Here is a 27399-nt window from a genome sequence, read left to right on the forward strand (position 1 = left end):
TTTCACACTCAGATACAGCAAAAGAAAAGGGCAAAGTTGCCCGTGTTTTTAAACACGTGTGGTATTCCAAAGCTCCTGACCTATTCAGTGGATGATGATCTGGAAAGAGAATTGGTGCCACCTATTGGAAAGAAAAAACAAGGACAGCTGTCAATTCGGTTGTTGCCCTTTCTGCACATTTATCCTTTTATTTTTCTACTTCCCACTCTATATTTAAGGGTATAAGGGCAAAAAGCAGCCACACTTGCTGGCATAGTAGATGATGCCTGAAATTTACTGCTGCCTGAGTTAATATAAGACCCTTAAGTCGAGGATCCTATAGTACTGTCAATGGCAGATATTCCAGGATGAGTCAGTACATTTCTGATTTAAACACATAAACTATATTACATAGCTTACAAGGTCTGCTCCGAAAGTAGTGCCTCCTATTTTATTAAATTGGTTCACTATGTCAGAGCTGGGTGTTGGTGGTATGGCAGTAGAGGTTGAACCTTCTCATCAATATTCTGTTATTTTGTTGCCATGTGACAGATGGCAGCAGAGGGGGAGTTTGACAAAATGGAAGCGTGGATGGAGCAAAGGAGTGTCACTGAATTCCTCCACGTGGAAAAAAGTGACAGCCATTGACGTTCATCAATGCTTGCTGAACGTTTATGGAGATCACATAGTGGATGTGAGCACAGTGAGGCAGTGGGTGGTGCGTTTCAGCACTGGTGACAGCGACAGTGGGTCACCTCCTCTGGTGCAGATGTTTAGGAGCATGGCATGCAGGCTCTTGTTCATCGACGACAAAAATGCATAGCTAATGATGGTGATGATATTAAAAGTGTTTTGTAGCTGAGAATTTGCTCCACTAAATAGTGTTATTGTGCTCTTTTCAGTGGTTGTAGTTTCCACAGAATAAATAGAAGGCATTACTTTCAGAGCAACCTACATATATGCAGCCCAACACTATTCCTCTTCACTCTGCGTGGCCCAGACAAGCCAAAAGGTTGGACGCCCATGACATAGGACCACCCAAAATTCAAACCCTGTGTCTAAGAGCATTGTCCAAACACTCCTTAAACCCTGGCAGCTCGGGGCTGTGCCCCCTATCCTTGGATGCTCTTTAATAGCTTCATGTCTTTTTAATACTGTGGTGTCTAAAACTTCACCCAGTGCTGGAGGTGAGGCCATGCAGAGCAGAGCAGAGCAGGACATTCCCTCCCCTTGATCAGAGGCAATGCTGGGCCTGATGCACACCACAGTACGGTTGGCACTTTTGGTGGCCCACCATATCCCAGTTATCTTGTAGTTACCCTGTGGTTATGATCTGTGGTAATCATTTTGCCATTCTTCTCATCCAACAACAACAACAACAAAAAGGATGCCTTAGGCTCATAAGGCATCCCACTGTCAGGCAGCAGATTACTTTATCATGCTTCCTATTGCAGAACCTTGTACTTGAAGGACATTGTATGGGGTATTTCTTATGGATACTGTTCTTGATAGATTGAGAACAAATGGGGACTTTTGGGGGTAGTTTTACTTCAATCACTAAATTTATTAGGAAAAAAAAAAAAAGACTGCAGATTTTTTATCTATTTTGTTGAATGGTGACAAAATGAGTCAGAATGAGTCTTCTATCATGGAAGAGCTGATGGTGAGGAATTCCAGCAACTTGGCACAATCAAATCCCAACTCCTCTCAGGGCAGGGGAGAAAGCTGAAAGGAAAACCATTACATTACAATTTTTATACATACCAGCAAGCTCAGAATTAGATCATCTAAAAGCTGCACTAGAGGCACTATTTTTTACTCTTCTGTGTCATTGCATAGAGATGTTATATAATTGCAGTTGTAAAAGGAGTCATCCATTCAGCTGTATGTGGGAGGGAAAGAGGTGCATAACACACTGTGAATTCGACTGTGCAGAATGAGCCAAAAGCAATCAATTAGACACATTCTTTGTCATTACCATTTGCTTCACATATCGCATAGGGATCCCTGCCCATGACAGGTTTGTCAGGCTAAAAACGTGACCTTTGGTCATTTTTTCCTACAGTTTTATTTCTGTCTTGGCTCCCTGTGCTCAGCACTTGATATTTCTCTCTTTCAAGGTAGTAATAGCATTAATAGAAATCAGTTCAATACTGGACTGGTAATCCATGAGATCTGGGACTGAATATACCATACCATCTGTTCACGGCAGATAAACATTCAGTTCATGCATTTGAATTTCATGATCTTTGTAGCTGTTCTATGGTAGATCATCATGTGAGGTCTGATACCTTTTAACATAAATTTTACCGGTTGGGTGTGAGCCATCTCCAGGCCATGGTAGGCCTTAATTGTTGTAATAAAAGAATGCACTTCATTATCCCACTTCTCCCTAGGTTATGGTGACATTCATCATGCAATATTGCTGACTATGGAAGTTGGATGCACTTCACAACATCCCTTCTCCCCCACATGCCTGCGAAGAACATATCTTTATGATGTTTTCAAATTACCTGCCAATTGGAAATTAAATTTAATCAGCAAATCTGAAGGCATAACAAACCCTCTAACATTTACTTTGGCAAGAAACCCAGATGTTAATCAAAGGTAGTGGCCCTTCCACAGACCCTCCGTAGATAGAATAAAATAAAGCTCTTTAGGAACCCGAGCTCTTCAGAGGAAGCAGTCCAGACTGATGTAGTACATATTCATGGTGTACTGAAAGAGTAGTCAGTCTTTGGGCTGTCTGTACAGTATCTATGGGATCCTGGCCAAAATCAGGAGTTTCCAGCAGCTACCACAGCACCAGTTAGAAGCAAGAAGGCAACACAGACTGGAAAGACAGGAAGAGCAGAGCCAACATAAGAGTCAGAGGCAGAGTGAGCTCCACATAACATAAAACAGACACAGACAGATAAGACTTCTGCACTCTGTGTATATACACAGTGATACACATAGATGTTCTTCCTATCTGAGCTTTCTGAAGTTCAAGCCTGCGTCCCAGCTTTGTCAGATTCTCAGGGTTCAGCTCCTGGACAACTGCAAAAACAACATCCAAGCCTGGGATACTGTAAAATAATTCAGTGCAGCCCTCTGTCTTTTCAGACTAAGCTAGGCTGCATTATCTCACATTTCCTAATATACAAAGAGTGTTTCCATGGCTCAGCTGCCACAAGGGAATTTCTTAAGTAACTTGGCCGAATCTGAGCCCTCAGACCTGGAGCTGATCAGTGACTATTTTCTCAAATTACTCGGGAAAAGATCGACACTTTTACACATTTGTAAGCCGTGTCTGCAAATATTTACCTTCTATGCAGCACAGGCAGAAATAGATGAGTTATTTGTAGCTCAGCCCAGCAGCTCAGGCCATCATGAGAAGAGTCAGAGCAGGAGTTTCCTTCTTCACTGGGTGAACGCAACCCATGTTACTCATAACCAGCAGAATGGACAAAGCAAACTGTGATCAGACTGTAATGAAAGAAAGATCTGAATAAACTAGGTTGGCCCAAACAATTGCTTTTCCGAGTTGTATGTCCACTATGCTGATGTGTTAAAACAGAGTTTCAAGCAAACACTTCAATGTTCCCTAGACATAAGCAGCTTTTCCATTTATATAAAAAGATATCAAAGGTTTTATGGTTGGCTTTTTTTTTTTTTACTATTATTTTATTTGCATTTTTCCACTAGGCTTATTTGGTTATTTCCCTCCCTTATCTAAAAGAGCATTCATTTTTCTTTGACTTTTAAAAACTGAAGTGTTTCATTCCAATTAAAATCAGACATAGCACTTCTGATTCCCAAGATACCCCCATTCATTTTACAAATGCAAGTAGAAATGTTCTTGCATTTGGATGTCTTCAGAGAGCTGCAAGATATGCAGATCTGGTTGGCAGTGAAGCACAAATCTAAATCTAAATGATAAACTGTTCCCCAAAAAACTCGGATATTTTGTTTTCTACATAAGATCTGTTCCCAAAACTGGGCTGTTGATACTAAAACCAAATCTGTGGGAACACATAACTATCAGAAGCATAATCAAATAGAATTGCTCTGTCAAGTAAAACTCAGTTGATCTTTGTTGCTCTTCTTCTGCCTTTGCTTCATGTAGAGTAAGATCCTCCAGTTCACAAGAATTTTACTTAGAGTTCAAATAAAAAGTCACAATGAGCTGCTGGTATTTCTGCTCCTTGGTCTCACAGAAGCTAACTTTACTGCTCCTCTAAGTCTTACACACTGTCCATCACAGTCACTTCTATCACATCTAACATAACAGCCATGGGCACAGTGATGGGACACAACAGTAATTTGAAGATCTCACCCCCACAAGCAGAGAAAGTCTCAGTGTATCTACAAGTAAATGGATTCTCTTTCTTAGCAGCATAAGCAGAAAGCACACAGATTATAGAATAAACCTATGAGACCTGCTCTTCACCATGCAGATGGTCCCAAATGCTTGCTGGTTTTATTTCTATTGGCAACCTGCACACAGAGTTTGAATGCTGAAATTTCTCGGCTGAAAACCTAGTAAAAGATTGGTCCCTATCATTATCTGTTGTCCATCACCCTCTTCTCCCTTGTACTGGGGAGCTTCTGACTGCAGTGTTTGGAGTGCAGCTGGAAAAACCACTCCATAGAAGAGTGTGCCTTAATTAAACACAAGTTAATTTACAGTTCTAGGTGCTAACATTTTCGAACCGAAGGAACATGTTTTCAAGCCAGGCAATTATTTAATGAAAGACTGATATTTTCCAGATGGAAAGCTGACATTTTAGCTAAAATGCCTTTCCGCGTTGAAAATGAAGGAACCAGAATACCATAGTTAGCCCTAAGAACAGTCACCCTGAGATAATTCCAGCCCAGTGTGCTATTATGGGCAGTTATCACTGTCTCATGTGTTCCCAGAACTGCTTCTTGTAAAGGGGGTGACAAGATGTGAGGAAATGATCTCATGTTGCACTGAGAGAGATTTAGATTGGACACCAGGATCAATTTCTTCACAGAAGGGGTGGTCAGGCATTGGAACGGTATGTCCAGGGAAGTGGTGGAGTTCCCATCCCTGGAGGTATTTAAGGGACGTGTGGATGTAGCACTAAGGGACATAGCTTAGTGATGGGACTCTGTAGGACAGTTTGATGCTTGGATATGATGATACTGAAAGGCTTCTCCAACCTAAGTTATTCTATGATTCTGCTCGTGCTGGAGATTCATATCTAATAGTTTTTGGTTGCATGGGATTTGGCTGTCCTGCCACCTCCAAGGTCTCCACTCTGACAGGAAAAATATGGAGCTCCATGAAGCGGCATCCAAAGGGATGCCCAGGAGGCCTTCAAGGAGATCAGACCTGTCCCCAGAGAAGCCTGTTCCCCTCTGTATTCCCAGGGTCGAACTCAGCAAGATGCCCTGTCCTTGGCATTCTCCCTCTGCAGGGTATCTGGGACCAGCACTGTTTATCATCTTTGTCAGTGACACGGACAGTGGGACTCAGATCACCCCTAGCAAGTTAGCAGACACCAAACTGAGTGGTGCAGCTGATATGGCAGTACATCCAGCTCTTGGGGCCCAGCCTAAGAAGGATATGGACTGCTGGAGAGAGTACAAAGCGCAGAGGGCCGCAAGGATGAGAGAGGACTGAAGCACCTCTCCTATGAAGACAGGCTGAGAGAGCTGGGGTTGTTCAGTCTTGAGAAGACTTTGTGGAGAACTCACAGCAGCCTTCCAGTACCTAAAGGGTCCTTGAAGAGAGATGAGAGAGACTGTTTATCATACAGTGATAGGACAAGGGGTAACGACTTTAAACTGAAAGAGGGGAGAATTAGGTTAGAGGTTAGGCAGGAATTCTTTACTCAGTGTGGTGAGGCACTGCTGCCCAGAGGAGCTGTGGATGCCCCATCCCTGGGGGTGCTCAAGGCCAGGCTGGTTTAATGGAAGGCATCCCTTCCTACGGCAGAGGGTCTGGAACCGGATGATCATAGAATGGCTGCGTTGGAAGACACCTTAAAGATCACGCGGCTCCAAGCCCTCTGCAGGGCTGTCACCCACTACCTCAGGTAACACCGAGGCCCCACAGCCCCGGCACACAGCAGCGCCCGGGTCGGGGCGGAAACGCGGAGCTCGGGAAATCCCCGCGGAGGAGGCGGGGCGGTGTGTGACGGCGGTCAGCTGAGCCGGGCCCGCCGCTGCCATGGGCGCGCCGTGAGCGGGGTGAGCGCTGCCCGGGGCCGGGATGGGGAAAAGCTGCGGGGAGCGGCGGTCGCGGCCTCCGGTGGCGGCTGAGGCGGCGGCGGAGGGCCCGGCAGCCGGGCGGGCCGCTTTGCTCGCGCTGCCCGTAGGCGGTGACTCAGCGGCTCCGGGGTGGGCCTGCGGGGAGGATGGGCCGCGCTGGGGAAGGGCGAGAGGGAAACGTCGTTTTGTGGCTCCCGAGGGATTCCCCCAGGCCGGGGGGAGAGGGGGCTTGAGGGAGCGGCCGTGGCGGGGCAGGGCGGCCGCCTCAGCGCAAGCCGCCCCGAGAGCCGGGTTGGACGGGGAGGGAGCAGACAGAGATAGAAAGCGAAAACGTCAGGTGAAACGGTCAGGCTGTGCGGCCCAGGCTGAGGAGCGCCTCTGGTAGCTGGGGAGAGCCTGAGGAGCGCATCTGCGCTGTTATTCTGCCGTGGGACGCTGCTGGGTACAGAGAGAAGGGAACGAAGGGGGTCTTTTTGAGTGTTATTCCCAGAGGGAGGGTCTGTCAGGGAAAGGCTCCGTTTGAAAGGTGGGTTGGGAGTCAAGTGCATGCACGCCTCTGAGGGGTTAATGTGTTATGTAGGGTCACGGGTGGTCTGGTGTAGTGGGGATGGAGGGGTTGGATGAGATGTATGTGTGCTGGCTGCATGTGCAGCTTGCTTGTCTGGGTAAAAGCAAAGTATGGTTGTATTTTCTGTCCTGCTGTACTGAGCACTGGTGAGGCCGCACCTCAGTACTGTGTTCAGTTTTGGGCTCCTCACAAGAGGCCCTGGAGTGTGTTCAGAGAAAGGTAACAAAGTATTGAGGGGTTTGGAGCACAAGTCTTACGGGGAGCAGCTGAGGGAACTGGGATTGTTCATCTGGAGAAGAGGAGGCTCAGGGGAGACCTTATTGCTCTCTGCAGCTGCCTGAAGGAGGTTGTGGTGAGGGGGGATTGGCCTCTGCTCCCAGGTAACAGTGATAGGATGAGAGGGAATGGCCTTAAGTTGCACCAGAGGAGGTTCTGGTTGGATATTAGGAAAATTTCTTCCCAGAAAGAGTAGTGATGCATTGGAACAGGCTGCCCAGGTTGGTGGTGGAACTGCCATCCCTGGAGGTGGTCAAGAAGAGTAAGAGACATGGGTTAGTGGGCATGATGGGGATGGGTTGATGGTTGTTGGATTAAGTGATCTCATTGGTCTTTTTCAACCTTAATGATTCTGTGATTCACTTAGCAAAAAATTTTCTTTGCTGACCTCATAGCAGTCACTGCAGAGATGTCCAGCAAGCCGCAGATCCGTCCTGCTGAAAATGGAGAGCATTGCAGGAGTAAAATGGAGAACGGAATGGACAGCGTGGCTCCCCCCACCCTCAGTACCTACACACCCGAAGAGATGGTACAGCAGATGAAAGAGCTGATCACTGAGAACAATGAGTTAAAAGGTGAATGTGAATCAGTCTCTTCTTCGGGCCCAAATCTCTTTTTGACCTATGAGTATGAATTCTCTGTGTTTGTTTGGTCTTTCTAGGTAGCCTTTTATATCTGACTGGCATTCACTCTATAAGCGACTCTGTAAGTGGTAAGGCTGATTTGATAGGGCACAGCACATTGAATTGGTATGGAAGATTGGAGGGAGAATACCCCCTAAGCTAAGCTTCAGAACTACACACACAATCGATACAGTGCTGTGTATTTTGGGAGGCAAGGTAAAAATATGCTCTTTGATCATCAGCTTTGCAAAGATTTTTTGATTTTTATCTTAGAATGGTTGGGTCTCCCCGTTACAGATTAACAGTTTGCCATGGCTGCATCAGCAGAGTGGGTAATGTACAGTTGGGTTAGGATGCTCTCTGAAAGGAGCTGTATCCTCACAGACAGAGAAGGGAATTGAAGCAGGCTGTCCTGTGCTGTTGTGTACTAACCATTTTGAAAGTTTAGATGTTGCAGCACCTTTTCTACTGCAAAGTAGTATCCATGGCTGAGTCTGTCTGGGAGAAACCAATAGGTTTCCCTGAAAACACTTAATGATTAACGAATTTTAGGTAATATAGCTTTGTTTCTGAATCCTTAAAGTTCAGATGTCAGATATGTTTTATTATTAATTTGTTAGAGTGAAACCCAAGGAATTTGGGGAACTTCTGTGTAAGAGACAGGTACTTCACTTTTTATATGGCAGCAGGGCATGAAGTCACATGTCTTGTGTGCTGCTGTTTTGAATTCGTGTTCAAATTTCACCTCAGTCATTTCTGGACCTGGTCTGAGTTCTCTGCCTTGGAGTATCATGGCTATCTGGCAGGAAGGTTGCTTCAGGAAGCACCCCTGGTTTTCTGCTGCAAGTCTTTATATCATACAAGATAACGTTCCAGGACAATAGTTGCAGCTGCTGTAACTCATGCCTTGCGGAATCATTCCCCAGAGTGACCTTTAATTACAAAACTTTTTTGGTTATGTAAAGAACTTTTTGGCAATTTGTAATATGACATGAAGATGTAGTGTCTGTTTCTGGAAAGTGCAATGTATAGAAGATTTTCAAGCAACTGACTTTGAGTTTGTTGCTTTAAAAACCAAGTCTAAAGTACTTTCATTGGCTTCATAAAAGCCTTGTCAGCATTTTGCAATAGTGGGACTGGAGTTGCTGCATACTGACTCACTGATACACTTTGTTACATACATACATAAGACATCCCAGTCAGGATGAAACGACATTGCTCTAATTTGCCAGTTACATTCATCTTAACTGAATATTCAAGCAGAGTGTGGTTGGACATATTTGAGACTTTCACTTAAATAGCAGCTGTTTTCATGCCTTCATTTACCACTCTAGAAAATACACTTTCCCTGCTGAATCTCAGTAGTTTCAGGATCTTTGTTGACTAGTTTCATTTGTGTTGTGTACATAACACATGCAAGATAACAAGTACTTCTTGTGGGAAGTACTTCTTGCTTGTACTTCTTGGTTTAGGAGTAACTCAAGGAGCGAGAGAGTGTGAGTGTGTTATTTCAGCAGTGGTTTTAATGGTATTTATTATAGCACTAAGGAGCTATAATGAGTTTCATTTCAGTTCACTGAGACATATGAGAAGGTGGTTTGCATTTCATATCTGATTACTGCTTATCCCTTTGATATTGAAGAAAGCTGAGCTCGATGTAGAGGAAATCTGCTGTTTCATTGATGGAGTACTGATGTGAATCAATGACTTGTCTCTGGCTATCATTTAGAAGCGATGAAGTTGCACAACCAAGCAATGAAGGACCGCTATGAGGAGCTTTCCATCTGGAGAGAGAAGCAAAAGGAAGAGCGAGAGTTTTACGAGACAAAGTTTAAAGAAGCCAAGCAGTGCTTGCTAGCCAAGTGCGTTGAAAATGAGCAGCTGCAGCAACAACTTCAGAGCTTAAAGGAAAGAGAAGAAGGAGCTGAAATGGTAAATAAGAGAAAGATGAATTCACATACATTAACACTGAATGTCAGGATCTTTTATGGGTGAGGTCTGGAGTAGTTCTGTTAGCATTCTCCTTTTTTATCCTTATGCTCTAATGAGAAGTCTAGGACTTATTTTATAAAGCAAGTCTTGAAGTGCAGTAAGATAACATCATGCCACACATGAGGTAGTTAATATTTATTTAATAATTAACAGTAATCGTTAACACTATCAACATAAGAAATAAATTAACATTTCCTTTGCCAACTTTTCATTCTGTATCCTGTTTACTGTTGGGTTGACTTAATACCTCCCTTTCCATAGAATCATGGAATGGCCTGGGTTGAAAAGGACCACAATGATCGTTGAGTTTCAACCCCCCTGCTGTATGCAGGGTCGCCAACCACCAGACCAGGCTGCCCAGAGCCACATCCAGCCTGGCCTTGAATGCCTCCAGGGATGGGGCATCCACAGCCTCCTTGGGCAACCTGTTCCAGTGTATCACCACCCTCTGTGTGAAAAATTTCCTCCTAATATCCAACCTAAACCTCCCCTTTCGCAGTGTAAAACCATTCCCCCTTGTCCTATCACTCTCCACCCTTGTAAACAGCCGTTCCCCCTCCTGTTTATATGCTCCCTTCAAGTACTGGAAGACCACAATGAGGTCTCCTAGGAGCCTTCTCTTCTCCAAGCTCAACAATCCCAGTTCCCTCAACCTTTCTTCATAGGAGAGATGCTCCAGCCCTCTGACCATTTTAGTGGCCCTCCTCTGGACTTGCTCTAAGAGCTCCACGTCCTTCCTGTGCTGGGGGCCCCAGGCCTGGATGCTGTACTCCAGATGAGGCCTCACAAGAACTGAGTAGAGGGGGACAATCACTTCCCTCTCCCTGCTGGCCACCCCTTTTTTAATGCAGCCCAGAACACAGTTGGCCTTCTGGGTTTCATTATATCTTTCACCTATCCTGAAAGCCTTTTTACTGAGGTTTGGCTTAAATTGGTCCTTCAGCTGCTCCATTTCTGGCTGTGCTTTCTCCCCCTGTCTTACCTTTGGCTCTGTAACAAGTAGTTTCTAACAGTGAGTGCTTAATATCCAGTTAGCATCAATTTGCCAATAGTACCAAAGACACCTGTGGACAAAGTCTGGTAGAACAAAACCTACTCTGTGTCCCACATGTGAAGAGATGTTTAACAAGTTTCATGTAGAGCTAAGTCAATGAATCCTGGTATGTGGTACTTCCAGAACTCATGTGGGTTCTCTGTTGCCCGCTGAAGGATGTCAGCCTTTTTCTCCATGGTTATTGATAGGCTGTTTTTTCCTCTCGTGTGTGCTTGTTTTATGGAACTCTGCAAGAATTCTTTCAGGATATAAATCAGAATTGGCCAATTGGTTCAAAAGTTTTTAAGGGGAAAAAGGTCACGTATAAGCAGTGTGATTGTGCAAGTATGACTTTGTTAGGAAACCAGGCTAAAAGTTCTTTTTCAGGATTGTCAAGGAAGTTCAGAATTTCGTAAAGCTGGAGTAGATTTTAAGGGAAAGTGGGGTACTTGTTCTGCCCATACCTGTTTTAGAACTTCTTGTACTTTGGATACTTTAAGTGTGTTATTGGTGGAGTGATCCAATCTCCTTGAGCAGTCCAACGTAAATCAAATCTCTGTTAATTATCTCATCTGTAAGAGCTCCATAAAGTAAGCCTCGGTTCTTCATTGATTCTTTGCAGTTTAACCAGTCAGTGGTAATGGTAAATAAGACAGAAACATTCTCATTTCTGATGATGATGTTCAGGCTGACAGTGTCATTTAAGCCACAATGAATTTATCTCCTGAATGCTTTGGCCATACTTCAATTCCATTTTTTATTATTACTGTTTACTGAGATGGATTATAGCCCACTGGTGCTAAGTGGCACCTGTGTTTCACTCAAAGGAATCACAGACACATACTGTTGCTTCCCTTAGTGAAAAACTGTTACTCACAGGAGGGTTTATCTCAAAACCATACATCTGAGAGCCCTGCTGGATATAAAACTCCCTCTTATGCACTGAAGCTGACTTCTTTTGCATCCTCTCACAGCTTGAGCACAAAATCATAGTGAGTCAGGTGTGCATGGCAGTACTGCAAGATGAGACACTGTCAGCATAGCACAAATTTAGAGATTTGGCATGAGTGATAGATTAGAACGTCAGTCAAACTGCGTGAGTTATTCAGAATTCATATTGAGGGTGTATGGTGTATTAAAGCATTACAACATTACAAGGAGGCTTGGATTACAAAATGGGGAAGAAACAAATGCACAACAACAAATGCAACTTGCTGTTGTCCAGTGAACCAAAGCAGTTTAGAGATCTCAGTACTGGATTTTTCCAGGCAAACTTTAAAAGAGAAGAAGGGAAATGGAACACCCCTGTTATATTCAGGCTCTGTGTTCCTTGGCTGCTGTTTCATTTTGGTTGGTTAATGCAGGTTTTTGTTTATCCCAGGAGGGCTGTGCAACTCCTGAGAAGGAAGCGAGGCAGCTCAAGTCCAAGGTGCAGCGGCTCCAGGCTGAGAAGGCAGATCTGTTGGCCATCATTTCAGAGCTGCAGGTCAAGCTGAACATTGCCTCAGCAGAAGACTCCTTTGTGGAGATTGGGATGAACGTAAGTAAAGGGAATAAAATGGACCTGGTGAGCTGCAGCCAGAAACTCTGTTCCCAAGTTGGTCCTTTTTGCAGACTGGGTTTTCTTATTGTACCAGGCTAACTGATGAGAAAGTTGGATCTGAGAGTGATTAAAATGATGGTGTTGTTACTCACCTGATGACATTTTTACAGTGAAGACTTGCCTTCCTTTAGTAAGAAGCATGAATCTATACCAACAGCAATTATATATATATTTGCCTCTTTGAGAAGGAATAGCAAACTCTGCCAGCAGCAGTAGTAACACAAGATACAGGCACAGTGAATCTGAAGGAAGTGTTTCATGATCTTACCTGACGTGGAACATCTGTATGTTACAAGATGTAGTGATAAAGGACTAGAGAATTTACTTTTGCTCTTAAACTTTCCTTGCCCAAAGTAAATTTTCACAGAGTCACAGAATGTCCCGAGCTGGAAGGGGTCAGATACCAACTCTTGGCTCCACACAGGACCACCCAAAATACAAACCCTGTATCCGTGAGCATTGTCCAAATGCTTCCTGAACTCCAGCAGCTTGTAGTCATCATCATTGCCCTGGGCAGCCTGTTTCATGCCCACTGCCCTCTGCTGCAGAGCCTTTTCCTCACACCCCCTGCCCTTACAGAGCTCCATGCTATTCCCTTGAACCCTATCCCTGTCACCAGAGAGCAGAACTCAGTGCTGCCCCTCTGCTCTCCTCATGAAGAATGAGTCTCCTGTCTCTGCTGGCAGAAATACACAGGTGCAGTCAAGCAAATCGAAGTCTAAAGCTGTAGAGTGTTCCCTAAAGGCACAAAAATATTATTTTTCTACTGGTCTTGTACCTGAGAAATCTTCAGAAGAAATATGTGAAATGTGAAAATGGGGGTCTCTGCTATCTCCACAATAGCACGTCCATCTCTGGCAAGGACAGGTGCAACAAGAAAATCACAGAATTTAATTAATATTTAATTGGAATCTGAAGAGAAAACTTAAGACTGCAGGAAAGCTTCCAGGACTCTTCTCCTTTTTGTGCTACAAAGACAGATCTTCCTTTAGACTACGAAGATCACAGAGTGAGCTTTGCAATGGGAAAGAGGAGCTATATTCAGCATCTGTTGGCAGTGCTGTGTCATCCTTATAAGAGAGTGGCTGTGGAGGTTTGTTGATAGTAAAAAAAAGAAGGCCTAATCTTGTTGTTGTTCATATTCTTTAATAAGTCCTGAAGAGATGCAGGGAAAGGCATGTGAAATAGGTAGGTTAAGAATTTGCAAAAGTGAAACTGATCTGTAGGAACTTTGTGTTTTGTTTTGTTTTTTATTGTCACCATAGTAGTTTTTCCTGTTTTTCTTTCTTAAGTGAATAAAACTGTCCTGCTCAGTTCAAGTACCAAGCTAATATTTTGGGGGGATTTTTTTTTTCTTTTTAGGAAGAAGTAAATCGAACTGCAAGAGAAAATCAAGATAATAGCAGTGAAATGGCCAGTAACATCGCTGTCTACATGTATGTAGGTTTTTGTCTGATTCAAACTTCTGCAGTGTGTTGTTTCCAATGTAAGGGAAGCTTTTTCTTTGAGCAGTGTCAGTCCTGTTTCTCTGAGGCCTTGTATCCCTCCACTGCAGTAGCTCTGCCTTCCTACCATGTTGGAAAGACACTCTGCTCTCAGGCATTTTGTCTTCCTGTTTTCACTGGCTGACAAGACAGCATGTACAACTGGTTGGAGTATGCACTGACTTGCCAACTGGCTGCTACTTTTCAGGTTTTAAAAGAAGTCCAAAAAGGAAAGATAAAGGCTCCAATACATGTAGTCACTCTGAATTCTATTACAGTATCTGTCCTCTACTCGATTATAATGATACTCATAACAGTCAAAGTTCTTGTAGCCTTTCAGACCTGGACCTTTCTTGCTCAGTTTGTTTGTCATTGGTATAAACTGTATTATGGTGGGGTGGGCAGATAGTGCAGTGACATTGTCATTATTTTTTAGGTGACAAGACTTAAGGTGTGAGCATTCTGTTTCAGTTACTTCTCAAAATTTGATCTTTACATCAGCTCCAGGGCATAAGGGACTTTCTTGCCCCTAGCTGAACCTTTACGCCTCATGGACACAGACAGCTGACACCATTAAACTTTCCATTTTGGATACTGCCCAGTTTAAGAGCTAGATGGTTGTGGCTGTACACTCTTATCCACTTTGTGGCCTTTGCTTTTGGAAGGGAGGGATATAGAAAATGCAGAGGGCACTGCAGGCCAGAAAGCTGTGCTCCGTGTATGTTTTCCCTTAAACTCTGTCGCCCCCCTCCCTCACTGCAAAGGAATTCAGCATTTTAATGTAATAACATAGAAAGCTTGTCCCTTAGCATGTAGTTAAGGAATTGAAGAAAAAAATTAGCTATAGTCAGGGATGTAACAGAGGCCAGGCTGATCATAGGCCAGGCTGCAAGCATTCAGAGTGTCATTAGCAGTGGCCTGTGAGAACACTCTGATCATAAGATGTTGTCTGTGGGATTTGCTTCCCTTTTGATGAGTATCTGGGCTGCATCTACAAAAACAGGGGGTATATATATCTCTTACACTATTTCCTGTGTCACCACGTGTCTCTGTGCAGCACTGAAACCTTAGAGTGGTGCTGTTAACAGCTTCAGAGGAATGTGATCCACTCGGGATGGGTTTATTTCTGTAATTGTAGACTTGTACACTAAAAATCCCCTGATAAAAGTTATTTACTTAAAATATCTTGGCTGAGCACTCTCTTTGGGGTATTGAATTTTGCTCACCAAATGTATGTAGCTCACAGGAGCACATGCAGCCCTATGCTTTAGTTTCTGCTCTGAACTACAAAAACAAATTTGTATATAAATGCTGTTTCCCAGCTGAGCTTCTGAAATGTACAATGTGTATAACCTATATATCTTATCATATAGTTAGAGGATTTTGACCTCCTATCTACGTAGACATGAAAGTGGAGAGAAGAGAATGCAATATCTTATCACCAGGCCATTAACAGACCTTGTATTTCAGAGTTCTGTAACTGTTTTGGTTTGTTTCTGTGGAAGCATGTGCAGTTTTCAAAACAGCTACAGAATATGATAGAGACAAAATATCAAAGGAATTCCTTCTGAGAAAGGAAGCGATTTCCAGTGCCCATTTTTGGTGGAACATGCCTTCTTTTCCTGGAAAGGAATGAAACTGAGATAAGAAATGTTGCCTGTTTCATTGGAAAAAAAAATATTTTGGGACCAGATAGTAGCACTTAGCATAATGAGATGCACAGTAGGTCGGAATAAATGCTCCAAGCTTTCTTTTGTCCTGGCTGTTTTTATTTTCTGTTCTTAAATTCCAGGTTGTTCCCCCAGCTTGATAAAAGGGACTGTTTGAGCACTGCAGAAAGCAAGGGCTGTGTTTACATGCTTAAGGACTTAGGCTAGCAGGTTGCAGGAAGGTCACACTTCTTGGGAATGAGCTCTTTGCACAGAATGTTGATTTTTCAGAACTGTGTGAAATTGTCCAAAAACCAGGGGTAAGGGAGTGCTCTAATAGCATCATAACTCTTGTTGCTTACATGTGGTTTGGTTTGAAGCAGGAGCAAATCTGCAGATGAGTCCAAGAATTTGGAATCTGAGGAGCTGACTGTGAGCCAGTTGCTCTGCTGCCTTAGAAATGAAACTCAGAGGAGGGAAAAACTTGAGAAGGAGCTGCAGGATCACAAAGAGAGGTATGAAGTAGGTGCACTGTGAAGTTTTAAGCTGTTTACATTCAAGTCTGTTGCAGTTACCAACTTTGGGCCTGATCAGAGTGAACTGGATGGGCAGTTTCCTGAGCACTCACTAGTAATAATGTTTGTCGTAGCTCTGATAGGGATAAACCACATTCTGTTCTGTGAGCGTGACTTTCTGTCTTATTACCTCCTATTGTAGCACAGATCAAGACAAATTACCTGTTGCCTCATGGCTTTGAACTTTCCACATGTGATGTGAAACAAAACGAGGACTAGCTGAGAATGTTCTTCTCATTCCTCTCTCATTATTTGCTTTTGTATGAATTACCTACACTGTGAGACTTAAGCAAATCACTTTGTATTAAACAGATATTACAGGGATGTGAGCTTGGGAAAGCTCCTTAGAAATGCTTCCAAAAAGTTTAATTCCAAACTCACCTAAGAGTGTTTTTCCGCTGAGACCTGCGTAAGTGTCCTTCTCAGCTCAGTCATACATATATCAGCATGAGTGTTCAGGCATGGAGGATTGCCTAAGCAGTAGCTGTTCCAAGTCCATAGTTTGCAGAGACAGTAAGACTTCCTGGACATTATTTACAATGAAAGGTTAGTGTCACAGTAATTGTTTCTGCGTGGTCTTCCTAGAAGAGGTAATGAGCCATAGCCAAATGATTCTTAGAAATCTCAGCCTCTGTAAAGATCAAAGCAAAATAGAGGCAATATCAATCATTGGGTTCAGTGAACAGACCCATTTTCAGAGGATTAGCAGTTTTGGACTGTATCAAAGATTGATGATAGTGGACTGAATCATTGTCTTTGTCTGCACCTGCACATCCATTGTAATTAAGTATACATGCTGGGTGTCCTGTGTTAGATGCTGCCATGACTATGCAAGCTTTCCTGCATGTCTGTACTTTGAGTTTTTCCTCTGGTTCACGGCTATGATCTTAGAAGGACTTGGATGAAATCCTTGAACAGTCACAATCTAACTATTGGCCAAATCCATTGTTACTGGATTCTTCTGTTTTCCAGACTTTCAAAGATGGAGAATGAAACAAGCAACTGCCTGGAAAGCGGGACGCAAACTAACCAGGAAGAAGAGAGTTCAGAGGCTGTAAGTACCTGTCATCCTGAGCTTAGTTTTAGCAGTGCATAGCTTACTTGTTGAGGCCAACAACTTCGGGGTCTAGATTTTCACTTGCATACAGAAAGCAAAGGGCAAATATCTTGTATGAGCTGCAGAAGTGAATTTTGAAGTCTCCAGTCCACATCTTAAAGGAGATTCCTTCCAAAGCCATGAATAAGGGATAAGACCAATAGCTGAGAATTAGGGGAAGTATGGCATAACTGCAGGTATGCTTCATTGTCCTGGCCCTGTCCACTTAAATAGATGGAGATGCATTCATTTCCATCACCACAGAGTCTTCTGAACTGGATGTATTTCCTCACTGCTACCTAGGTCAGCTTTTAGATCAGAATCTACTGGCAGCCTACTGTAACACAGGTCCTGTATGTGGAGCTTATGTGGCACCTGATATGACTTTTTTCCTGGCGAGATGTATTATGATGGTAGAGCGTAACTATCTTGGATTGCAACACAGATTCAGGCAAGCTTAGCCTGATGGTCTCAGTTTAGGCTTTGAATGGGTATTGGGGTTGGAATTCAGCTCCAGATTCAGCCATCTAAATTTATGTGCCTGCAGTTGTAGGCTTCTCCATGTGGGGTAAGCATGTAAAAATCACATGAGGTTGGAAGGAATTTCTGGGTTCATCTGGTGCAACCCCTGCTCAAGCAGGGACACCCAGAGCTAGTTGCTCAGGGTCGTGTCCAGGTGGCTTTTGAAAATCTCAAAGGATGAGAGTCTACAACCTCTCTAAGCAACCTGTACCAGTGCTCCATCACCCACACAGTGAAAAAGTATTTCCTAATGTTTAGATGGAACCTCTTTTGTTCTGGTTTGTTCCCATTGCCTCTTGTCCTGGTACTGGGCACCACTGAAAAGAGCCTGGAAAGTTTCTGTGACGGTAGAGACCCCTTCTAGTTCGACCCAACTGCATAATAAAGGCGAGTAAGAATGCCTGTTAGGCACTGTGGGTTATCTGCAGTGCCATGTGGGGCTAGAAAATATGATATGAGGTCTGCTGGAGACCTGTGCCCTTCAAACTTCAAAAGTTTCCCCTTGTCCTATCGCTATCAGACTGTGTAAGAAGTTGGTCTCCTTCCTGTTGCTGAGATCCCCTCAAGTACTGGAAGGGATGAGAGGATGAGACTGAAGTGCTTCCAGCTACAAAATGTACCTCCAGACACTACAAAGCAGCAGGAGTCAGAGATTCACCTCTTCTACAGTGTGGGGATGTATTTTAACTACTGAAACCCTGAGGTGTCGGTGTGCACTGGGTTAGAGGAGCACACTGCTACTGTTTCTTTCCTCCTCCTGCTTTTGGCCTGTCTTTTGGATCTTTCATTGCTCGTGGTCCAAAGCTCAAACAGAAGAATCAGACTCGCAACAAAACTGGTAGTAGTTCTACTAGAAATCTTTTTTTCTTGATTTGCAAAATTGATTCATGAGTGAATGACAATGAAATTTGGAGTAGGAAACTGGAACAGAAGGGGTATTACCAGTGTAGGATGTAAATGGCAGGAGGAATAGTACAGTATTTTAGTCTGCCTTCTTTTCTACTTGCAAACTGCTGTTTCTGTTCTATGTCTGCTGTCACACCTCTTTCTAAGGAGGCTACCAATGGTAGATGTTTGACAGATTGTAACTGGACTGGCAATAATCACTGTCTGCTTTTCCCATATGTTTTTAATCTGGAACTCTGAGAAACCATGTGTGTGGGTCACTCTGAAAGTAATACCTCCTAATTATTTCCATGGAAACTACAAAAGAGCACAGTAACACTATTTCATGGAGCAAATTCTCAGCTACAACGCATTACTTTTCGACAGTCACCATTGTTAGCTATGCATTTTTGCCAGTGATGAACAAGAGCCTGCATGCCATGCTGCTAAAAATCTGCACCAGAGGAGGTGACCCACTGTCACCACTGCAGAAACACCACCCACTGTCTCACTGTGCTCACATCCACTCCATAAACGTTCAGTGAGCGTCAATGAATGTCAGTGGACGCAATTTTTTCTGCATGAAGTGCAATTCAGTGACACAGCTTTGTTTCATACATACTTCCATATCAGACTCTGTTTTGTCACTGCCCCCTTGCTGACATCCATCACTTGGCAACAAAATGTAATGGAAAAGAATATTGGTGGGAAGGTTCAGCCCCTACTGCCATTACCACCACCGTCTGCCTATGATGTCATGGCCCGACATAATAAAGTAGGAGACATTACTTTCAGATTAGCCCTTGTACATGTATTACCTGCCTGCATAACAAGAGTAATAGAGTTCTCTTTGAGTCACCCAGATTTTAGGAAAGTGTTAAAGTCGCAATGTGGTTCTGCCACATTTAGGAGTAATTGGTAATTGTGAAGCTGAGCAGAAGGAAGGGGCCTTACTGCTGAGCATAGAGTGTAATGGTGCAGACTGACTCATGCTGTTTTCCCTGGAAAAAGAACAGTGCTTCCTGGTTAAACCTGGTTCTTAGTTAGCCTGCAGTTTTCCTGTCTTGAATTGTCCATGTGTAATTTTCCTTATTTTTTTTCCAAAAGATTGGCAGTGAAGTAGAAAGTCTGAAGAAGCAAATTTGTGCCCTCTTTAAAGAGCTCCAAGAGGCCCACGAGAAGTTAAAAGAAGCAGAACTGATTCAGAAGAAACTTCAAGAAAAGTAAGGTTCAGAAGAACAATAGTTGTGCTGTGACACCTCGTTAATATTTTAATGACAACTCCCACCTTGGGAAACTCAGTAGTTCTACAGATATCAAATATCTGTTTCATGGAAATGCTGCAAAAGATTGCTCCTTCTTTTTAAGTGAAGATGAAAGTACAGAAGTACAATAACTGTCATAAAATCTGAGCTGCCAACCTAATTCTACAAATAGAACCCCAGTGCTTGGAATTTTAATATTTGGGTTTTAATCCTTGTTGCTGTAAAGGCAGATCTTGTTTTCTGTTTCACATCGTAACTCCACTTTTTGGCCCTGGGGGAAGAAGCTAAGGGACCTATTTACAAACCTTCTCACATAGTCTGTCTGTGCTTTTGAAGAGCAATCTGTAGGTCATTAAAAAGTGGAAACAAGAGTTTCAATTTATTTCCTTAGTTTTCTGTCCAATTCCAGTTCTTTGAGGTTCGTAATAGTAAGAAAAAATGCATTCCATTTAGTAGCTTTATATTCAGGTAGTTGTGTAGATATATTTTCGTCTTTCCTTTTTCTTCCTCAAAATAAGCCTTTCAAATGCAGCACCTAACGATTCTTTTTGTGTGATGCCCATTGTGCCAAATGCATTGGGAAAAGGTGAACGGGATAGATCAAGTGTTTTCTTTTTTTCCCTTCTTCTGTCAGGTGCCAAGCATTGGAAAAAGTAAATTCAGCTGCTGCAATGGAATTGGAGGAGAAGCAGCAGCTCATATACACCATCAAGAAGCTGGAGCTTCAGGTGGAGAGCGTGCAGGCAGAGGTCAAGCTAGAACAAGCCAAGACACAGGACGAAAAGTGAGTATTGGTTGTGTATCATGGGGGGATATTGTTAGTGAGAAAGGGGAATTAAGGGAACCTGACGAAAGGGAGTTTGAATCTGAAATACGAGTTTTGTGTTCTACACTGCTTGAAGCCAAGTTGTGTTTATAGAGTCTGAAGTAGAAACCTCTGCGTCTGTCCATGTCACTTGGAATCTGGAGTCTCCACACCAGTCCCAAATTGTATCTTTTTGTTTAGTGAATACGTCACAGAGGACAATTTGAGCTGTAAGCTCTGATTGGTATCTTCCTTTTGTTGTAAAGCCAAAGGCAGATTGAGGTCAAGTATAGCATGCAAGTAGAGGAAGCAGAAAAAGGACAGCAGGGGGTGAATGCATCCACAGGTTGGAGAGTAGGGCCAAGTCAAGTGATGACAGTGATGGGAAAGTGATGTCAGTGGTCTCTACAATACCTTTGCATTTAGGAGAGTTAAATATGAGGTGAAGCTGAGATAAAGAGAGTGGCTGTTTGCTGCTGCAGCTCTTTCCTGCCTTTTATGAGCAGTCCATGTAAGGAGTGTAAAAATGTCAGTGTGAGCTGTATGGAGAGGTGGAACTGTCTGAAGGCACTGTCTTCAGCTGCTGGAGATGCTGCTCATTCCATTTGGAGTCTGTGTCTGGTTCTTCTCCTGATAAATTCTCCATCATTTGAAGTCTCTCCATCAAGACTGGTGAGCTTGATTATAAAGTTATTGGATGATAGATTCTTTAATATGACATGCAGGCTATCAGTAAGGACATTTGTTTGGACTCACAACTCCTTGGAAGAGAGATGCTGAAAAACAGAGCACAGTTTTTTATCATCAGAAATGCAGATTCATTTGCAAACAGCTGGGTTATCTATTCTAAAGTCTGAAAGATTTATATTTGTCTATACATTTTTAAGTCTTAAGACCTTATGAAACTGAGATTTTAGAAGGAGAGAAAGAAGTCTTCAACTGGGACAAGTAGGATAGTTTTGCAAAATGGAACATGGTAAAAAGAGTAGTAGATCTTTGGAAGAACTTGTAAGTGTTTCAAACATTTGCTTCTTTTCATAAACAGGACAAGATACAGTAGCTTGCAGGATGCTTACAACAAACTCCTTGCTGAACTCACTGAAGCAATGAAAACAATCAGTGAAATGAAAGTCAAAGAGGTAAACTCATCAACAGAAGAAATCATAATGAATTAGGGGGAGTGGGGAGAGATGTGAGAACGTATGTGGGAATAAATTCAGGCCCAAAACAATTATCATCCCTTCACATAGTATAACATGTAACATGGCAGAACTGCTCTGAGAAACAGAGATCCTGTACTGTCAATTACAGAAATCTTATCCTCATGTCTGTACTTCAGTGTTTTCTGGATAAGGTTTAATCTGCAGTGCATTATGAAGTCCAGTCCGTAGAGATCCCTGATATAAAAATGCATGTAGGTGTTCCTGCAGCATAGTCTGTAAATGTAGAAAGGTAGAGTTCTGAATAGTTTTGTATTCTTAAATAGAATGTCTACCACAGTGAGGTCCTGTTCATAACTGAGGATCCGTATAAGTGCGAGATTCTTCTGTATCATTTTGGACAGTGTCCTTTGCAGTGTTGATTTGGGAGCTCTGTTTTGACGATACCATGTAGTTGGAAAGCACAAAAGTGATCTTTCAGTTGAAAGATCAATCAATGTTGCTATCTTAGGGCAAGCCCCTTTGACTGTGGAGTTGAAAGTTTTTTTCCAGGGGCAGGAGGATTAAGTAGCAAACTTCCACTCAGAGCAGAGTCACATTCTGAGCTCATCTCAGTCTTAATTCTTCCTTGCAGCATGACAGGGTGGATAAAGTTGTGGTGGAGGAACTGAATGCAAAGGTGTTGCTGGCAGAACAAGCACTTGCTGCAAAGCAGCTCCAGATGGATGAAATGAAGCAGCTAATTGCTAAGCAAGAGGAGGATCTTGAAACCATGGCTGTGCTCCGTGCTCAGGTATGAGTCCTTCAGAAACTGGCTGGTTTGCTCACCCAATATTCAGAAACCAGAAGGAGCTATTTAATTAATTATGGCTCAGTCTGGAATACTCTCTATCTGTTTCCTCAATTCCAAAGCATAATTCCCTTAGTCAGCCTGCATTGCAGATCCTTGCAGGGCCTGAACCATCATATCCTACACTGGAGTCTGGCACAACAAATAAAAGTTGGGAATAGATGTTATATAATTATTTCTATATTTAAAACCACCATCTTAAGAATTACTGCGTATGTTTTAGGGATTGTTTTATTCCAACATGACCCTAAAAAGAGTCTGCCTCACATTTAAGATAAAGGAGGAAAAAAAAAAAGGCATCTTGGTCTGGTTCCACTATCTGTGCCACTGGTCTGTCTGTGTCGTAGGTCATCACCTCCTCACTGCTGTTCTGTACCTTATTTCAGCCTCTGTCCACCCACTGCACTGTCCCGGATAAGATTATTGAAGTCTAAATGGAGCAGCTTCTTCACTTTCTATATAGTGCAGATTATCACTTTGCAGTGTGTAGGTGCTGTACGAATGTTTAAGTAGATGCAGGCTATGATACAGGCATACTACTATGGTACATAGACTTGGTTCAGTCTAAGTTACTAATTCTCAGCGTGATTTAATTTCTCTGATCAGATGGAGGTTTATTGTTCTGATTTCCATGCCGAGAGGGCAGCAAGAGAGAAGATCCATGAGGAGAAGGAGCAGCTGGCTGTCCAGCTGGCATACCTGCTAAAAGAGCAGCAAAACCTTGAAGATCTTGGCCGGTGAGAACAGACTGGCTGAGCTGCCTTTGGTTTTGTCTTGTTCCACTGCATGCTGGAGCTAACCAGTGTTATCTTGGTAGCATCTCAGTAAAAAGGCAAACAAGTTTGCAGACGTATATTTATTGGTTAATTTGAATTTTATAAGAGAAAAAAAATCAGTTGGCTGGCTTAGCTATTTTGATTTTGCGATAGAATCTCAAAAGCATTTTAGCATCAGGCATGTTAGTTCTTGGATACTTCAGCAAGACTTCACTTGGGATGATTCATACTTGGTAAATTCTGCCTGCTTCTTTGGGTTGTGGCCTCAGTTTTAGCAGTGCTAAACTTTAGTAGCTAAGCTTGCTGCATGTGTGCCAGGGATATCTGTTGCTTCTCCAAGTAGCAGTAATAAGTGAGTATATGCATTTTGAAGTACTGTAATACCATGTAGTTGAACCATTTTAGCACTCTTAGCTGTAAAAGACAAATATATAAACCATGTGTATTTCACTCATCTCGTGGAAGCATGGATACAGGAAGAGTGCCCAGAATTTGAACAATTGATTTATATTTCCTGTGAACTGTCCTCTGAGCCCGTTCTCTTATATAACTTGCTTTTCTGCTTAAATCACAGTTTGCCTTGAGTGGCTCAGAGTCCTTGGAGCTTTCCAGAGGAGTGTCTTCCAGATTCATGAGTGTGTAGCTGCCTAAATCCTGCTGATGTCAGTTGTTTGACCCTGATTTCAACAGGACTCTTGCACTATCTCAGTAGAGCAGCAGTGTTTCTAGGTCCTGTTTCAGAGCAGCGGTTGTGAACTAAATGCATGAGAACATGAGTTACTTGCAGATCTTCTGGCTTACTTTGAAGCCTTTTAACTTTTCTGGAGGCGAAGGGAAGATACCTTCTGTTTAATCGTATTTTGTTTTCAGAGCACTTTTAAGTAACTGTCCCATTTCTCCTCAGAAGCTCTTTGGCAGAGATGCAGAATCGCCACGGAGCCAGGGCACCAGATCGGGAGCACTCACCTCGCCTTGTCCAAAGAGGTACTGTAAGCAGCCTCCAGCTCACAGGGCCAAGCCCAGCTGTGTTCAGTTTAAAACACCTTTACTTGTCAGCAAGCAACTTCCCACCTCCTCTGTGGCTATTCTGGGGAGCTGCAGAGAATGTGATTCTCTGATTTTTAGGAGCAAGTCAGTTCTCTTTCAACCATTACACAAAATAAGTGGAAAAAAAAAGAAGTAATGTAACAGGTAATTATATATCTTCTCTGCTTGCAGGAACTGGTAGTCAAGAATGGCCAGAACAGCGGAATATCTCAATATATTCCTGTCCAAAATGTGAAGAAATTCTGCCAGACCTGGACACGCTGCAGATCCATGTTATGGACTGCATTAATTGAATAACACCCTCTGGTTCTTCATCTACTGGAATTTCACCTGCCAAACACAATTTGTTTTTCTTTCTGCTAGAGTAAGTTCAACTCTCCATCCAGCGAAGGAGATTTTCAAGGTTTTTCCTCATTTATTCAATGGGAAAACAGAAAACAGAAAACCTCCTACCCTCCCCTGTACTCACTGGACTTAACATGCGTTAGGAAACGAATTCTTACAGGTTAACAACATGGATGCATTATGAAACTCCCTGTGTGTCTGCTGCAGTGAAATCTTGAAGGAACATTCCCCTGATGTGCTCTGCTCTTACAGCTATCCCACAGCACTGGGCTGAATTGCTGTAGTAAAAGAGGAGATGAGGTATATACCCATCAGTTCAACTACTGTAAGCCTGTAAATACTTCATCTCTCATATACTATTAATCAGGAAACTAACATATTAAACAGCTGTTTGAGAAGCTTCCAGTAAAATGGAGTGTCGTATTCATTGAGCATTTAAAACGAACCCACCTCTTTCTCCAGATGGCAGTTCTGTTGCTGCCCTTGTGACCATACTAATCTGATGTTATATTTTTGATGGCTTATGTAACTTCTTGCTTTAGCTGGACGTAGATAAGGTTTAAGACAGATCACTGAGGTCTGGTATATGTAGCTCCTGGTGTACCCAAGTCACTGGGTTTTATAAAACTGTTTATTTTTAAGGTGTTGTCTTGATTCTTCTTTACTGTAATAAATTTATTTGAACCTGTACAGTATTGTGTTAGAGACAGCTGAAATGGATGTAACCTAATTTAAAGAGAGGAGTATAATGGATTTTCAAATCTCAGAATAAATCTATTGCAAGTATAAAATTATCAGTGCCTGTTAATATTTTGGATGCTGAAAGGGGATTGCTAATAGCTGTGGCTGGAAAGCTTGTGTAGAAAGAACCATAGTGCATTAGTTCTGTTCTTGTCCTCACTTTTGATTTTTATCTCAACAAATAACAGTTCTTGGCGTGCTGTTACATAAGGGAAGAAAATACACAGCTCTTACCAAAATATGAACAAGCATGATCAGCTTATGATGCGACTACAGTTAGCAATGGTGTTAGCCACAGAAGCTGAGGTATCTCTGTTTTCTTGTATACAAGAAAAGATGAAAGCAGTTGTCACTTGAGCAACGAAAGGACAGTCCCTTCTCCCCAGGCACTAAGCCAGGAAAGTGAGACTCAGTGTTGAAACGCGTTTCCTCACACCTCTGGCACCGTGACTTATGTATATGAAGGAGTCATGAGGTCACTCTCCATGACATGGCTTATGAGCCACGTCACCTGTCTGTAAGAAATACGAGACTGCACCCTGTGACCAACAGTGACCGAGCTGTGGCCTTTGCTGCTGACATTTCAGGGAGGAATTCCACTTGCATGCACATTGAGGTCCAATTTAAGAGATTAGCTTAAAACAAATTTAAAAAATCCATACTTCTTGTCATTGCTTGTCTTCTCTCCACTGAATCTGTGAGAAGATCCCAGCTCTGTGCTCTGACTGCTGAAAAGGCGTATTCACACATCTGGAAGAGGGGCTCTGGTTTGGGGGTGGCTGTTCCAGCACAACAGGCTACATAGAAAACTCCACCAGGCCTCAGTTTCAGACAGCTGCAAGGGAAGGTAATGCAGGGTACTCTTAAACTAAAGATGTCAAGCTGTGTTATGAAGTCCACTGCTATCCATCAGCAATAGCTAACACAACTTTTCAGATAGGGGAGGAGAAATGTTTTATTTTTATTAGTGAACATGTGACACTTCAATACATTTCTGTTACTCTGATCTTCAGACCAATGTTAAAAGGATGACACAACCTGTGAGAGAGATGCATGTGCCGTAAAAGTAATATATATATATCTTATGTCATCTTGTGATCTTGAGCTAAGAAGAATGGAACAACTCTATAGGAGAAAGCCTTAGGGATGCTGGATACCACAGCTGAACGTGCAGTGTTATAGCAGATATTCTGTACTGGTACATGACAAATTGTCCTGTCAACCTACTTCAATAAATAAGCACTTCTCCAAATTGTCCTGCGGATGATGGAGGAGAAAACACTGAACAGATCAATAGTGGAATTAGAAATAAAAAATGCAGTGACTCGGTATTTTGCTTCAGACCAGGCACTGAAAATAGTCTAGAGCTGATTAATTGAAAATAAAGATCTAAATACTGTAAGATTTATATTTCACTCCAAGCAGATTAATATTCTTAAAATATACACACAGAAAATGTCTATAGGTGTTCCTTGGGTCAAAGAAAATATTCCTTCACTGTATTTTAGTGTGTGGAGACAAGCATTTCTCATGCCATGCTGTCAGTGAACTCTCAGCTACCAGTAGCAGGAAAAATAATCTCTTTATTGCCCTTATAATTAAAGCAAAGATTTGTTTTTATTTTTGTGGCTGTCACTATTGTTCTAATTATCTGTTGCAAACTCTGGATGCCTGCTTTCTGTTAGCTATAGCTCACGCTCCCACACAGCTTCATCCATAATTTCAGCTAATGCAAGAGCTGGCTGAAATCTATTGTGAAGAGATATTCATCGGCTTGGTTGCACCCTTCTTCATCAATTACAAGCACTCCCAGAAGATGCAATCTCTTATCGACTTTTAATTAGTTCCTCACGACAGCAGGATTTATGGGCTTTTTTCCTTGAATCCAGTTTTATTATGGGAG

At 42.7% G+C, this 27399-nt stretch overlaps 1 protein-coding gene and 1 long non-coding RNA gene across 14 annotated transcripts; one reads left to right on the plus strand and one right to left on the minus strand.

Annotated features, from left to right (window-relative positions):
* Positions 1–1519: 1519 nt before the first annotated feature.
* LOC121108015 lies at positions 1520–6100 on the minus strand. Its single transcript, XR_005842342.2, has 2 exons — positions 3286–6100; positions 1520–1704 (listed from the first exon to the last, which is right to left on the minus strand). It is a non-coding gene; the product is annotated as an uncharacterized LOC121108015 (long non-coding RNA).
* On the plus strand, positions 5806–25549 carry OPTN (optineurin). 13 transcript variants are annotated; one of them, XM_046940964.1, is made up of 14 exons: positions 5806–6026; positions 7441–7620; positions 9398–9600; positions 12075–12233; positions 13659–13732; positions 15813–15944; positions 16977–17058; positions 19615–19730; positions 20407–20556; positions 21623–21716; positions 22372–22530; positions 23194–23324; positions 24268–24347; positions 24582–25549. In XM_046940964.1, the coding sequence occupies exons 2-14, from the start codon at positions 7455–7457 to the stop codon at positions 24701–24703; spliced, it is 1668 nt and encodes a 555-aa protein (XP_046796920.1). In that variant the 5' UTR covers positions 5806–6026; positions 7441–7454; the 3' UTR covers positions 24704–25549. The 13 variants fall into 13 exon arrangements, with proteins under 13 accessions (XP_046796920.1, NP_001383020.1, NP_001383021.1 ...); NM_001396091.1 differs by having other exon boundaries at positions 6004–6026; positions 15810–15944; NM_001396092.1 differs by having other exon boundaries at positions 6004–6026; positions 7444–7620; positions 15810–15944.
* The last annotated feature ends 1850 nt before the right edge of the window (positions 25550–27399 follow it).

This window comes from Gallus gallus, chromosome 1, assembly GCF_016699485.2.
Source record: "Gallus gallus isolate bGalGal1 chromosome 1, bGalGal1.mat.broiler.GRCg7b, whole genome shotgun sequence".
NCBI classification, from domain to species: Eukaryota; Metazoa; Chordata; class Aves; order Galliformes; family Phasianidae; genus Gallus; species Gallus gallus.